Source organism: Stegostoma tigrinum, chromosome 35, assembly GCF_030684315.1.
Source record: "Stegostoma tigrinum isolate sSteTig4 chromosome 35, sSteTig4.hap1, whole genome shotgun sequence".
Classification (NCBI taxonomy): domain Eukaryota; kingdom Metazoa; phylum Chordata; class Chondrichthyes; order Orectolobiformes; family Stegostomatidae; genus Stegostoma; species Stegostoma tigrinum.
The window spans coordinates 23,039,168-23,053,963 of NC_081388.1; the positions used below are offsets into that span (position 1 = coordinate 23,039,168).

General features: G+C 49.9%; 1 protein-coding gene across 2 annotated transcripts in view; it reads right to left on the minus strand.

The window, feature by feature from the left end:
- dennd1c (DENN domain containing 1C) overlaps positions 1–14,796 on the minus strand; it is an 81,896-nt gene that overhangs the window by 17,704 nt on the left and 49,396 nt on the right. For both annotated transcript variants that reach the window (XM_059639868.1, XM_059639867.1), the window contains 5 exons: positions 14,264–14,362; positions 12,972–13,062; positions 12,802–12,833; positions 6,270–6,341; positions 4,617–4,673 (listed from right to left, as the gene is read on the minus strand). In XM_059639868.1, coding sequence (XP_059495851.1) covers positions 4,617–4,673; positions 6,270–6,341; positions 12,802–12,833; positions 12,972–13,062; positions 14,264–14,362 — 351 coding nt within the window. The remainder of the gene's footprint in view (positions 1–4,616; positions 4,674–6,269; positions 6,342–12,801; positions 12,834–12,971; positions 13,063–14,263; positions 14,363–14,796) is intronic.

The following is a 14,796-nucleotide window of genomic DNA, read 5'->3' on the forward strand; positions in this document are numbered from 1 at the left end:
AGGGTGTATTCGATCGGATTAGGGTTAGGGTGTATTTGATCGGGTTAGTGTTAGGGTGTATTCGATCGGGTTATGGTTAGTGTGTATTCGATCGGGTTAGCGTTAGGGGGTATTCGATCGGGTTAGGGTTAGTGTGTATTCGATCGGGTTAGGGTTCAAGTGCATTCGATGGGCTTAGGGTTAGGGTGTATTGCATCAGGTTAAGGTCAGGGTATATTGGTTCGGGTTAGGGTCAGGGTGTATTCGATCGGGTTAGGGTCAGGGTGTATTGAATCGGATTGGGGTTAGGGTGTATTCGATTGGGTTTGGGTTAGGGTGTATTTGATAGGGTTAGGGTTAGTGTGCATTCGATCGGGTTAGGGTTAGAGAGCATTAGATCAGGTTAGGGTTAGTGTGTATTCGATTGGGTTAGGGTTAGGGTGTATTCGATCGGGTTAGGGTTAGTGTGTATTCGATCGAGTTATGGTTAGTGTGTAGTCGATCGGGTTAGCGTTAGGGTGTATTGGATCGGGTTAGGGTTAGGGTGCATTCGATCAGGTTAGGGTTAGGGTGTATTCGATTGGGTTAGGGTTAGGGTGTATTGGATCGGGTTAGGGTTAGTGTGTATTCGATCGGGTTAGGGTTAGAGAGCATTTGATCAGGTTAGGGTTAGTGTGTATTGGATCGGATTAGGGTTAGTGTGTATTCGATCGGGTTAGGGTTAGTGTGTATTCGATCGGGTTAGGGTTAGAGAGCATTTGATCAGGTTAGGGTTAGTGTGTATTGGATCGGATTAGGGTTAGTGTGTATTCGATTGGGTTAGGGTTAGGGTGTATTCAATCGGGTTAGGGTTAGGGTGTATTTGATCGGGTTAGGGTTAGGGTGCATTCGATCGTGTTAGGGTTAGGGTGTATTCGATCGGGTTAGGGTTAGGGTGTATTGGATCGGGTTCGGGTTAGTGTGTATTTGATCGGGTTAGTGTTAGGGTGTATTCGATCGGGTTATGGTTAGTGTGTATTCGATCGGGTTAGCGTTAGGGTGTATTCGATCGGGTTAGCGTTAGGGTGTATTCGATCGGGTTAGGGTTAGTGTGTATTCGATCGGGTTAGGGTGAGCGTTTATTCGTTCGCGTTAAGGTTAGGGTGTATTGGATCGGGTTAGGGTTAGGGTGTATTGTATCGGGTTAGGGTCAGGGTGTGTTGGATCGGGTTAGGGTTAGTGTGTATTCGCTCGGGTTAGGCTGAGTGTGTATTCGTTCGCGTTAAGGTTAGGGTGCATTCGATTGGTTCAGGGTAAGGGAGTGTTTGATGGAGTTATGGTTAGTATGTATTCGATCAGGTTAGCGTTAGCGTGTATTCGATCAGGTTAGGGTTAGAGAGTATTCGATCGGTTTAGGGTTAGGGTGTATTGGATCTGGTTAGGGTTAGTGTGTATTCGATCAGGTTAGGGTTAGTGTGTATTCAATTGGGTTAGGGTTAGTGTGTATTGGTTCGGGTTAGGGTCAAAGTGTATTTGATCGGGTTACGGTTAGGGTGTATTGGATCGGGTTAGGGTTAGTGTGTATTCGATCAGGTTTGGGTTAGTGTGTATTGGATCAGGTTAGCGTTAGGGTGTATTCGATCGGGTTAGGGTTAGTGGGTATTCGATCGGGTTAGGGTTAGGGTGTATTGGATCGGGTTAGGGTTAGTGTGTATTCGATCGGGTTAGGGTTAGAGAGCATTCGATCAGGTCAGGGTTAGTGTGTATTTGATTGGGTTAGGGTTAGGGTGTATTCAATTGGGTTAGGGGTAGGGTGTATTCGATCGGGTTAGGGTTAGGGAGTGTTGGATTGGGTTAGGGTTAGTGTGTATTCGATCGGGTTAGGGTTAGTGTGTATTCGATCAGGTTAGCGTTAGGGTATATTCGATCGGGTTAGGGTTCAAGTGCATTCGATGGGCTTAGGGTTAGGGTGTATTGCATCAGGTTAAGGTCAGGGTATATTGGTTCGGGTTAGGGTCAGGGTGTATTGGATCGGGTTAGGGTCAGGGTGTATTCGATCGGGTTAGGGTCAGGGTGTATTCGATCGGGTTAGGGTCAGGGTGTATTGAATCGGGTTAGGGTTAGGGTGTATTCGATTGGGTTTGGGTTAGGGTGTATTTGATAGGGTTAGGGTTAGTGTGTATTCGATCGGGTTAGGGTTAGAGAGCATTAGATCAGGTTAGGGTTAGTGTGTATTCGATTGGGTTAGGTTTAGAGTGTATTCGATCGGGTTAGGGTTAGTGTGTATTCGATCGAGTTATGGTTAGTGTGTAGTCGATCGGGTTAGCGTTAGGGTGTATTGGATCGGGTTAGTGTTAGTGTGCATTCGATCAGGTTAGGGTTAGTGTGTATTCAATCAGGATTGGGTTAGGGTGTATTGGATCGGGTTAGGGTTAGTGTGTATTCGATCGGGTTAGGGTTAGAGAGCATTTGATCAGGTTAGGGTTAGTGTGTATTCGATCGGGTTAGGGTTAGGGTGTATTGGATCGGGTTAGGGTTAGTGTGTATTCGATCGGGTTAGGGTTAGAGAGCATTTGATCAGGTTAGGGTTAGTGTGTATTCGATCGGGTTAGGGTTAGGGTGTATTGGATCGGGTTAGTGTGTATTGGATCGGATTAGGGTTAGTGTGTATTCGATTGGGTTAGGGTTAGGGTGTATTCAATCGGGTTAGTGTTAGGGTGTATTCGATCGGGTTAGGGTTAGGGTGTATTCGATCGGGTTAGCGTTAGGGTGTATTCGATCGGGTTAGGGTTAGTGTGTATTCGATCGGGTTAGGGTGAGCGTTTATTCGTTCGCGTTAAGGTTAGGGTGTATTGGATCGGGTTAGGGTTAGGGTGTATTGGATCGGCTTAGGGTTAGTGTGTACTTGATCGGGTTAGGGTTAGTGTGTATTCGATTGGGTTACGCTTAGGGTGTATTGGATCGGGTTAGGGTCACTGTGTATTCGATCGGGTTTGGGTTAGGGTGTATTGGATCGGGTTAGGGTTAGTGTGCATTCGATCGGGTTAGGGTTAGAGAGCATTAGATCAGGTTAGGGTTAGTGTGTATTCGATTGGGTTAGGGTTAGTGTGTATTCGATCGAGTTATGGTTAGTGTGTAGTCGATCGGGTTAGCGTTAGGGTGTATTGGATCGGGTTAGTGTTAGTGTGCATTCGATCAGGTTAGGGTTAGTGTGTATTCAATCAGGTTAGGGTTAGGGTGTATTGGATCGGGTTAGGGTTAGTGTGTATTCGATTGGGTTAGGGTTAGTGTGCATTCGATCGGGTTAGGGTTAGAGAGCATTTGATCAGGTTAGGGTTAGTGTGTATTCGATTGGGTTAGGGTTAGGGTGTATTCGATCGGGTTAGGGTTAGGGTGTATTGGATCGGGTTAGGGTTAGTGTGTATTGGATCGGATTAGGGTTAGTGTGTATTCGATCGGGTTAGGGTTAGGGTGTATTGGATCGGGTTAGGGTTAGTGTGTATTGGGTCGGATTAGGGTTAGTGTGTATTCGATCGGGTTAGGGTTAGGGTGTATTCGATCGGGTTAGGGTTAGGGTGTATTGGATCGGGTTAGGGTTAGTGTGTATTGGGTCGGATTAGGGTTAGTGTGTATTCGATCGGGTTAGGGTGAGTGTGTATTCGTTCGCGTTAAGGTTAGGGTGCATTCGATTGGGTTAGGGTTAGGGTGTAATCGATTGGGTTAGGGTTAGGCTGTATTGGATTGGGTTAGGGTCAGGGTGTGTTGGATCGGCTTAGGGTTAGTGTGTATTGGATCCGGTTAGTGTTAGTGTGTAGTTGATCGGGTTAGGGTTAGTGTGTATTCGATTGGGTTACGCTTAGGGTGTATTGGATCGGGTTAGGGTTACTGTGTATTGGATCGGGTTAGTGTTAGTGTGCATTTGATCAGGTTAGGCTTAGTGTGTATTCGATCGGGTTAGTGTTAGTGTGCATTCGATCAGGTTAGGGTTAGTGTGTATTGGATCGGGTTAGGGCTTGTGTGTATTCAATCAGATTAGGGTTAGTGTGTATTCGATCGGGTTACTGTTAGGGTATATTGGATCGGGTTAGGGTTAGTGTGTATTCGATCAGGTTTGGGTTAGGGTGTACTGGATCGGAATAGGGTTAGTGTGTATTCGATCAGGATAGGGTTAGTTTGTATTCGATCAGGTTAGGGTTAGGGTATATTTGATCAGGATGTGAGTTTGCATCACTGATGATGTTACCTAGAATGGTGACGAAATGTCTGAAAACGAACCTTCCAGCTCAGCGAGCAAACTCACATCCAGAACCTCAACCTGAGCTACAAATCTTCTCAAAATTCGCTATAGTTGATCAGGTTAGGGTTAGTGTGTACTCGATCAGGTTAGCGTTAGGGTCTATTGGATCGGCTTAGGGTTAGGGTGTATTTGATCAGGTTAGGGTTAGGGTGTATTCGATCGGTTAAGATTAGGGTCTATTTGATTGGGTTAAGATCAGGGAGTGTTTGATGGGGTCAGGGTTATGTGTATTCGATTGAGTTAGGGTCAGTTTGTATTCGATGGGCTTGGCCCTCCTCCCTTATCTGATTCTAATTCCTCTGAGTAATTCAGACCATTGTAGAACAACATGAAAGTTATAGCTGAAGCAAGCAGTCAGTACCCTGTGTTTCAGTCGACTTTTCAAATCCTTCAGCCCCAGTTTAGCTTGACCTTTTGCCTGGAAGTGAAAGATAAAGAAAACATGTGAGTCTTCCTGCATCTTGAAACATAATCTGTTGACACTTCCCGCCCACTCTCAATTAGATCTCTCCCTTTCGCTGGTTTAGGAGATTTAGCAACTTTTATAATTTATGAAATGTCCACTACTTCTACAGTGGGGGGAGGGGACGAACTGGGCTGGTTGGGGAAACCATTGGGGAAACCAAGCGGAGGCTTGGGGACCGCTTTGCAGAACACCTCCGCTCAGTTCGCAATAAACAACTGCACCTCCCAGTCGCAAACCATTTCCACTCCCCCTCCCATTCTTTAGATGACATGTCCATCATGGGCCTCCTGCAGTGCCACAATGATGCCACCCGAAGGTTGCAGGAACAGCAACTCATATTCCGCTCGGGAACCCTACAGCCCAATGGTATCAACGTGGACTTCACCAGCTTCAAAATCTCCCCTTCCCCCACCGCATCCCACAACCAGCCCAGTTCGTCCCCTCCCCCCACTGCACCACACAACCAGCCCAGCTCTTCCCCTCCACCCACTGCATCCCAAAACCAGTCCAACCTGTCTCTGCCTCCCTAACCTGTTCTTCCTCTCACCCATCCCTTCCTCCCACCCCAAGCCGCACCTCCATTTCCTACCTACTAACCTCATCCCACCTCCTTGATCTGTCCATCTTCCCTGGACTGACCTATCCCCTCCCTACCTCCCCACCTATACTCTCCTCTCTACCTATCTTCTTTTCTCTCCATCTTCGGTCCGCCTCTCCCTCTCTCCCTATTTATTCCAGTTCCCTCTCCCCATCCCCCTCTCTGATGAAGGGTCTAGGCCCGACACATCAGCTTTTGTGCTCCTGAGATGCTACTTGGCCTGCTGTGTTCATCCAGATCCACACTTTGTTAGCCTAAATAGTCAATTTGGTCTGCAAAACCCTTGGGAAGTAGTGGACATTTCATAAATTTTAAAAGTTGTTAAGTCTCCTAAACCAGAGAAAGGGAGAGATCTAACTCTGTTTTCTCTTTCACAGATGCTGCCAGACCTGCTGAGCTTTTCCAGCAACTTCTGTTTTTGTTCCAAACTCCAAGGTTTGTTTGTTTCTCCATATGCTAATGTACAGAATCAAACTGCTTTAGTGACTACGTATGTATGCATATGAAGATATTTTTGTGAACAGAGTTGTGTTTTGAAATAAAAATAAAGTCAGTGATACAGAGTAGGTCAGAGAGAAAGAGAGCAGCGATCTCAAGAGCGTCGTAGGATTGGACATGGGTTAGAGAAAGCAAAGGATGGATCCATAAAATACAAATAAGATGAAGGAGAGGAGACTTTGGTTGGACACAAAAGAAGCACAGTTAGGATCGAGAGGATTGTGGACAGGAAGTGAGAACTCTGCATGAGTTGTTTCATATTTGTAACACTTAGGTAAGAGCGACAGGTGATTGAATTGCAGCTGCAGTGTTTCAGTTCCACCAGTTGTTATTGCTCCCTGTTGAGGCCATAGTTAACTTGTCAGTTAGTCTAGACAGATCATTAATGTTAGCCTTCACAAGAGTCACACCACCGCAGTGGTGAATGGACAGCCCATTAACTCTGAACTTACATATTTATACATGTTCTTCATGGCTGGATTGGTCTTGGACCTCACTGTGTGAATCAGAGCTCCACCACCTTTCTGGAAACAGAATCAAAAAATCAATACATCAGACAGTCCCACATCATCACTGTCACATTCACCATCATCATCAGAAAGTCTCACACCGTTACTACCAGACATTTTCAAACCTTCATTGTCACAGAGTATCACATTATTACAATCAGAAATCGCCATCACTGTCTGACAGACCGACACCGTCAGACTGTTCAAAGCTATCACTGTCACACAGTCCAACCCTGTCACAGTCACAAAGTCCGATCCTGTCACTGTCACACAGTCCAATTCCGTCACTGTCACACAGTCCAACTCTGTCACAGTCAGACAGTCCAACCCTGTCACTGTCACACAGTCCAACTCTGTCACAGTCAGACAGAACCAACCCTGTCACTGTCACACAGTCCAACCCTGTCACAGTCACACAGTCCAATCCTGTCACAGTCACACGGTCCAACCCTGTCACAGTCACACAGTCTGATCCTGTCAAAGTCACACAGTCCAACTCTGTCACAGTCAGACAGTCCGACCCTGTCACTGTCACACGGTCCAACCCTGTCACAGTCACACGGTCCGACACTGTCACTGTCACACGGTCCGACCCTGTCACAGTTACATAGTCCGACCCTGTCACAGTCACATAGTCCGACCCTGTCACAGTCACACAGTCCGCTGTCACAGTCACACAGTCCGACACTGTCACTGTCACACGATCCGACCCTGTCACAGTCACACGTTCTGACCCAGTCACTGTCACACAGTCCAACCCTGTTACAGTCACACAGTCCGACCCCGTCACAGTCACTCAGTCTGGCCCTGTTACTGTCACACGGACCGAACCAGTCACTGTCACACAGTCCGACCCTGTCACAGTCACACAGTCCGACCCAGTCACAGTCACGCAGTCCGACGCTGTCACAGTCACGCAGTCCGACGCTGTCACAGTCACACAGTCCGATGCTGTCACAGTCACACAGTCCAACTCTGTCACAATCATACAGTCCGACCCTGTCACAGTCACACAGTCAGACACTGTCACATTCACACGGTCCGACTGTGTCACTGTCACACGGTCCGTCCCTGTCACTGTCACACGGTCCAACACTGTCACTGTCACACGGTCCAACACTGTCACTGTCACACAGTCCGACCCTGTCACAGTCACATGGTCCGAACCTGTCACATTCACACAGTCCGACACTGTCACAGTCACACGGTCCAACCCTGTCACTGTCACACGGTCAGACCCAATCACTGTCACACAGTCCGACCCTGTCACAGTCACATAGACCAAACCTGTTACTGTCACACAGTCTGGCCCTGTCACAGTCACACGGTCCGACCCTGTCACTGTCACACAGTCCAACCTTGTCACGGTCAGACAGTCCAACCCTGTCACTCACAGACAGTCCGACCCTGTCACTCACAGACAGTCCGACCCTGTCACTGTCACACGGTCCGACCCTGTCAATGTCACACAGTCCGACCCTGTCACTGTCACACGGTCCGACACTGTCACGGTCAGACAGTCCAACCCTGTAACTGTCACACGGTCTGACACTGTCAAAGTCATACGGTCCGACCCTGTCACAGTCACACAGTCCGACGCTGTCACAGTCACACGTTCTGACCCAGTCACTGTCACACAGTCCAACCTTGTTACAGTCACACAGTCCGACCCCGTCACAGTCACACGGTCTGACCCGGTCACAGTCACACGGTCCGACCCGGTCACTGTCACACAGTCCAACCTTGTCACAGTGACACGGTCTGGCCCTGTCACTGTCACACGGACCGAACCAGTCACTGTCACACAGTCCGACCCTGTCACAGTCACACAGACCGACCCTGTCACTGTCATACAGTCCAACCCTGTCACTCTCAGACAGTCCGACCCTGTCACAGTCAGACGGTCCGACCCTGTCACAGTCAGACGGTCGAACCCTGTCACAGTCAGACGGTCGAACACTGTCACTGTCACACGGTCCGACCCTGTCAATGTCACATGGTCCGACCCTGTCACAGTCAGACACTGTCACAGTCACACAGTCCGACCCTGTCACTGTCACACGGTCCAACCCTGTCACTGTCACACGGTCAGACCCAGCCACTGTCACACAGTCCGACCCTGTCACTGTCACACACTCCGACCCTGTCACAGTCACACGGTCCGACACTGTCACGGTCAGACAGTCCAACCCTGTCACTGTCACACGGTCTGACACTGTCAAAGTCATACGGTCTGACCCTGTCACTGTCACACGGTCCGACCCTGTCACAGTCACACAGTCCAAACCTGTTACTGTCACACAGTCTGACCCTATCACTGTCACACGGTCCAACCCTGTCACTGTCACACGGTCCAACCCTGTCACTGTCACACGGTCCAACACTGTCTCTGTCACACGGTCTGAACCTGTCACATTCACAGTCTGACACTGTCACAGTCACACGGTCCGACCCTGTCACTGTCACACGGTCCGACCCTGTCACTGTCACACAGTCCAAACCTGTTACTATCACACAGTCCGACCCTGTCACTGTCACATGGTCCAACCCTGTCACTGTCACACGGTCCAACCCTGTCACTGTCACACAGTCCGACCCTGTCACAGTCACACGGTCCGACCCTGTCACTGTCACATGGTCCGACACTGTCAAAGTCATACGGTCTGACCCTGTCACTGTCACACGGTCCGACTCTGTCACAGTCACACAGTCCAAACCTGTTACTGTCACACAGTCCGACCCTGTCTCAGTCACACAGTCCGACCCTGTCACTGTCGCATGGTCCAACTCTGTCACAGTCAGACAGAACCAACCCTGTCACTGTCACACAGTCCAACCTTGTCATAGTCACACAGTCCAATCCTGTCACAGTCACACGGGCCAACCCTGTCACAGTCACACGGTCCAACCCTGTCACAGTCACACAGTCCGACCCTGTCACAGTCACACAGTCCGACCCTGTCACTGTCACACGGTTCAACCCTGTCACGGTCAGACAGTCCAACCCTGTCAAAGTCATGCGGTCCGACCCTGTCACTGTCACACGGTCCAACCCTGTCACTGTCACACAGTCCAAACCTGTTACTGTCACACAGTCTGACCCTGTCACTGTCACACGGTCCAACCCTGTCACTGTCACACAGTCCGACCCTGTCTCAGTCACACAGTCCGACCCTGTCACTGTCGCATGGTCCAACTCTGTCACAGTCAGACAGAACCAACCCTGTCACTGTCACACAGTCCAACCTTGTCATAGTCACACAGTCCAATCCTGTCACAGTCACACGGGCCAACCCTGTCACAGTCACACGGTCCAACCCTGTCACAGTCACACAGTCCGACCCTGTCACTGTCACACGGTTCAACCCTGTCACGGTCAGACAGTCCAACCCTGTCAAAGTCATGCGGTCCGACCCTGTCACTGTCACACGGTCCAACCCTGTCACTGTCACACAGTCCAAACCTGTTACTGTCACACAGTCTGACCCTGTCACTGTCACACGGTCCAACCCTGTCACTGTCACACGGTCCAACCCTGTCACTGTCACACAGTCCGACACTGTCACAGTCACACGGTCTGACTCTGTCACAGTCACACGGTCCGACCCTGTCACAGTCACACACTCCGACCCTGTCACTGTCACACGGTCCAACACTGTCACTATCACACGGTCCGACCCAGTCACTGTCACACGGTCCGACGCTGTCACTGTCACACAGTCTGACCCTGTCACTGTCACATGGTCCGACCCTGTCACTGTCACACAGTCCGACCCTGTCACTGTCTCATGGTCCGACCCAGTCACTGTCACACTGTCAGACCCAGTCACTGTCACACGGTCCGACCCTGTCACAGTCACATAGTCCAAACCTGTTACTGTCACACAGTCTGGCACTGTCACAGTCACACGGTCCGACCCGGTCACAGTCACACAGTCCGACCCGGTCACTGTCTCATGGTCCGACCCAGTCACTGTCACACTGTCAGACCCAGTCACTGTCACACGGTCCGACCCTGTCACAGTCACATAGTCCAAACCTGTTACTGTCACACAGTCTGGCACTGTCACAGTCAAACGGTCCGACCCTGTCACTGTCACACGGTCTGACCCTGTCAATGTCACACGGTCCGACCCTGTCACAGTCACACGGTCCGACCCAGTCACTGTCACACGGTCCGACCCTGTCACAGTCACACGGTCCGACCCGGTCACAGTCACACAGTCCGACCCGGTCACTGTCACACGGTCCAAACCTTGTCACAGTGACACGGTCCGACCCTGTCACAGTCACACAGTCCAATGCTGTAACGGTCAGACAGTCCGACCCTGTCACTGTCACACAGTCCGACCCTGTCACTGTCTCATGGTCCGACCCAGTCACTGTCACACTGTCAGACCCAGTCACTGTCACACGGTCCGACCCTGTCACAGTCACATAGTCCAAACCTGTTACTGTCACACAGTCTGGCACTGTCACAGTCAAACGGTCCGACCCTGTCACTGTCACACGGTCCGACACTGTCAATGTCACACTGTCCGACCCTGTCACAGTCACACGGTCCGAATCTGTCACTGTCACACAGTCCAACCCTGTCACTCTCAGACAGTCCAACCCTGTCACAGTCGGACCGTCCGATCCTGTCACTGTCACACGGTCCGACCCTGTCAATGTCACACGGTCTGACCCTGTCAATGTCACACGGTCCGACCCTGTCACAGTCACACGGTCCGACCCAGTCACTGTCACACGGTCCGACCCTGTCACAGTCACACGGTCCGACCCGGTCACAGTCACACAGTCCGACCCGGTCACTGTCACACGGTCCAAACCTTGTCACAGTGACACGGTCCGACCCTGTCACAGTCACACAGTCCAATGCTGTAACGGTCAGACAGTCCGACCCTGTCACTGTCACACAGTCCGACCCTGTCACTGTCTCATGGTCCGACCCAGTCACTGTCACACTGTCAGACCCAGTCACTGTCACACGGTCCGACCCTGTCACAGTCACATAGTCCAAACCTGTTACTGTCACACAGTCTGGCACTGTCACAGTCAAACGGTCCGACCCTGTCACAGTCACACGGTCCGAATCTGTCACTGTCACACAGTCCAACCCTGTCACTCTCAGACAGTCCAACCCTGTCACAGTCGGACCGTCCGATCCTGTCACTGTCACACGGTCCGACCCTGTCAATGTCACACGGTCTGACCCTGTCAATGTCACACGGTCCGACCCTGTCACAGTCACACGGTCCGACCCTGTCACAGTCACATGGTCCGACCCAGTCACTGTCACACGGTCCGACCCTGTCACAGTCACACGGTCCGACCCGGTCACAGTCACACAGTCCGACCCGGTCACTGTCACACGGTCCAAACCTTGTCACAGTGACACGGTCCGACCCTGTCACAGTCACACAGTCCAATGCTGTAACGGTCAGACAGTCCAACCCTGTCACTGTCACACGGTCCGACACTGTCAATGTCAAACGGTCCGACCCTGTCACAGTCACACAGTCCAAACCTGTCACTGTCACACGGTCCGACCCTGTCACAGTCACACAGTCCAACCTTGTCACAGTGACACGGTCCGACCCTGTCACAGTCACACAGTCCAAACCTGTTACTGTCACACAGTCCGACCCTGTCACAGTTACACGGTCCGACCCAGTCACTGTCACATGGTCTGACACTGTCACTGTCACACATTCCGACCCTGTCACAGTCACATAGTCCAAACCTGTTACTGTCACACAGTCCAACCCTGTCACAGTGACATGGTCCGAATCTGTCACTGTCATACAGGCCAACCCTGTCACGGTCAGACAGTCCAACCCTGTCACTCTCAGACAGTCCAACCCTGTCACAGTCAGACAGTCCAACCCCGTCACTGTCACACGGTCCGACCCTGTCACTGTCACATGGTCCAACACTGTCACTGTCACACAGTCCAACACTGTCACTCTCAGACAGTCCGACTCTGTCATGGTCAGACAGTCTGACATAATTGAATATCGTCACAGATAGTTAAAATTCACTTTGAATGTCCTCGCCCCATCATCCCTACACTGCGCCCTCTCTCCTGGCTCCCTCCATACTCAGCTCTTTCATGCTTCTCCCTGCACATTGCCTTCTGCCTCTGTCCTCCATATGTTTTACCCTATCTTTGTCCCTGTCTTTCCTTCACTACAGTCAAGCCCTGTCCCTCCTTTCCTTCCTGTCAATCCTCAATGTGATGAAACAAAGAATAATTGTGTTACTCTAACTCACTTGTCCTGCTCCCTCCCATCTGCTGATCTGCCCCCTTTCACATTTATCTCTTTCTTCTACAATCTGTTGGATTTTCAAATCAAATTTCAGTGTAATTGTTCATGTCTTTTCTGAAGTTTTTCATCAGCCCTGGTTGTACCCTGAAATTCAGCCTTTCATATGGCTTTCTCACTAAACTGGAAAGTTTGTTTCTACCTACCTTAAAGTTTTCAATCCACAATTTGGCGCAGCCTGGAGCGAGAGAGAGAGACAGACAGACAGACAAGATGTAACGTTACTGCTGGTCAGTGAAGGGAAGTATTGTAAGGAGGAGCAACTTGTGTCTTTGCTGCTTTATGAGAGAGTAAACGCAAGATCAGCCGCTCTCACCTGACGAAAAGCCGCCTAGATTGACTTCCTCTTCGAATATGTCTGTCAATTCCTTCCCTTGGTTAAGCTTTTCCAGTCGATTGTCTATAAACTGAATCCAAAGCAGAGAAGAATTAAATAAACTGCTCTTACCTCTGATTGGGGTGGGGTATGCAATGGGTGGGGTGTTGGTATTATGGGACTGTAAGTTAAAATCATTATTGAAAGTCAGGAGAGGGGGAGGAGACATTTCTTTACACAGGTTTTGTTGAAGTCTCAGCTGTTTTTCTCCCTAAAGGGACTGGTTGAGGAAGAAATATATATTTGTAAATGGAAATTTGGACATATATTTGAAACAGTTGGATCAGAGACCAAGTAATGACAGTTGTGCAGGGATTTATTTGGAGATTGATGCCAGGCAATGGGGAGAGTGTGGACACAGAGTGGGGCATGAGGGCTAATTTGGAATTAATACTGGGTTATGCAGAGAAAATGGGACAGTGGGATTAATTTGGAGATTAATGCGTGAATTAATATAGGTCCCTAGGGACAGAATGGGGCAGGGTCATTTGTTTAGGATTGACACAGGGCTAGAGGGACAGGGGTGAGCAGAGGGATGAGTGTAGGATTGACACAGGGCTGTGGGGAGGGGAGGGTGAGCAGAGGGATGAGTTTCGGATTGACACAGGGCTGTGGGAAGAGGATTGTGTAGTGGCATGAGTTTAGGATTGACACAGGGCTTTGGGACGGGGGGGGCGAGCAGAGGGATGAGTTTCGGATTGACACAGCGCTGTGGGGAGAGGATTGTGTACTGGAATGAGTTTCGGATTGACACAGGGCTGTGGGGACGGAGGTGAGCTGAGGGATGAGGTTGGGATTGACACAGGGCTCGGAGGATGGGGATAAGCAGAGGGATGGGTTTCGGATTGACACAGGGCTGTGGGGAGAGGATTGTGTACTGGGACGAGTTTTGGATTAAAACAGGGCTGTGGAGAGGGGGGTGAGCAGAGGGATGAGTTTCGGATTGACACAGGGCTGTGGGGAGGGAGAGGTGAGCAGCGGGATGAGTGTAGGATTGCTGTAGCACAGATGTGAAATGCCTATGATGGGCTCAATCTGTACTTTCTTCAATGTAAAAATCCGAGGTGTTTTTCATTTGCAATGCTGAATGGAAGAGGAATTTGGGACTTTCTGTCCTTGCATTAAGAGATTATTCATCAGATTGAGGAGTCTTAATGTTTAGTAGAGAATCTTGCCAAATGCTGAGTTCATTCCTGGTACACAGGCTCTATTCCTGTCATACCAAGTCTCACCTGTTTGAACAGCTGAAGATGTACCGCATGTTGCAGGAAATCCTTCAAGGCAGGTTTGTGATTCAAAAACGTCTCCTCACAAAATGTGACTGGTTCATCCTAAGCATACAGGGAGACAGACTCTATTAACAGCTTCTCTTCCCCATTTTCCCCCTTAAGTTCCTTGAGCTGTTGCCAGTCATTAAAACAGTCAGCATGAAAGGATGCCATTCGGCCCACTGTCAAGAGCCATCTGATTAGTCTCACTCCCCTGTTCTTTCCCCAAAGTCCAGTAGGTGCTTCTGCTTTAAGTATTTATCCAACTCACATTAAAAGTTAGTATTGAATCTGTTTCCACTGCCCATACTGTATCTGCCTGCGGCTGTCAATACGATTTCTAGAAACTTCACTACCCTCCAACCATTTCTTATACAATGGCCAACAGGCAAGTAATGATCAGGAGCAGAACTCTTTCTGTTGTAAAAAACAGTAGCAATTGTCGCACCTGAGTTCAGATTTCTAGGCTCTGGCAGTTTGGAAGCCACTGTGTCAGG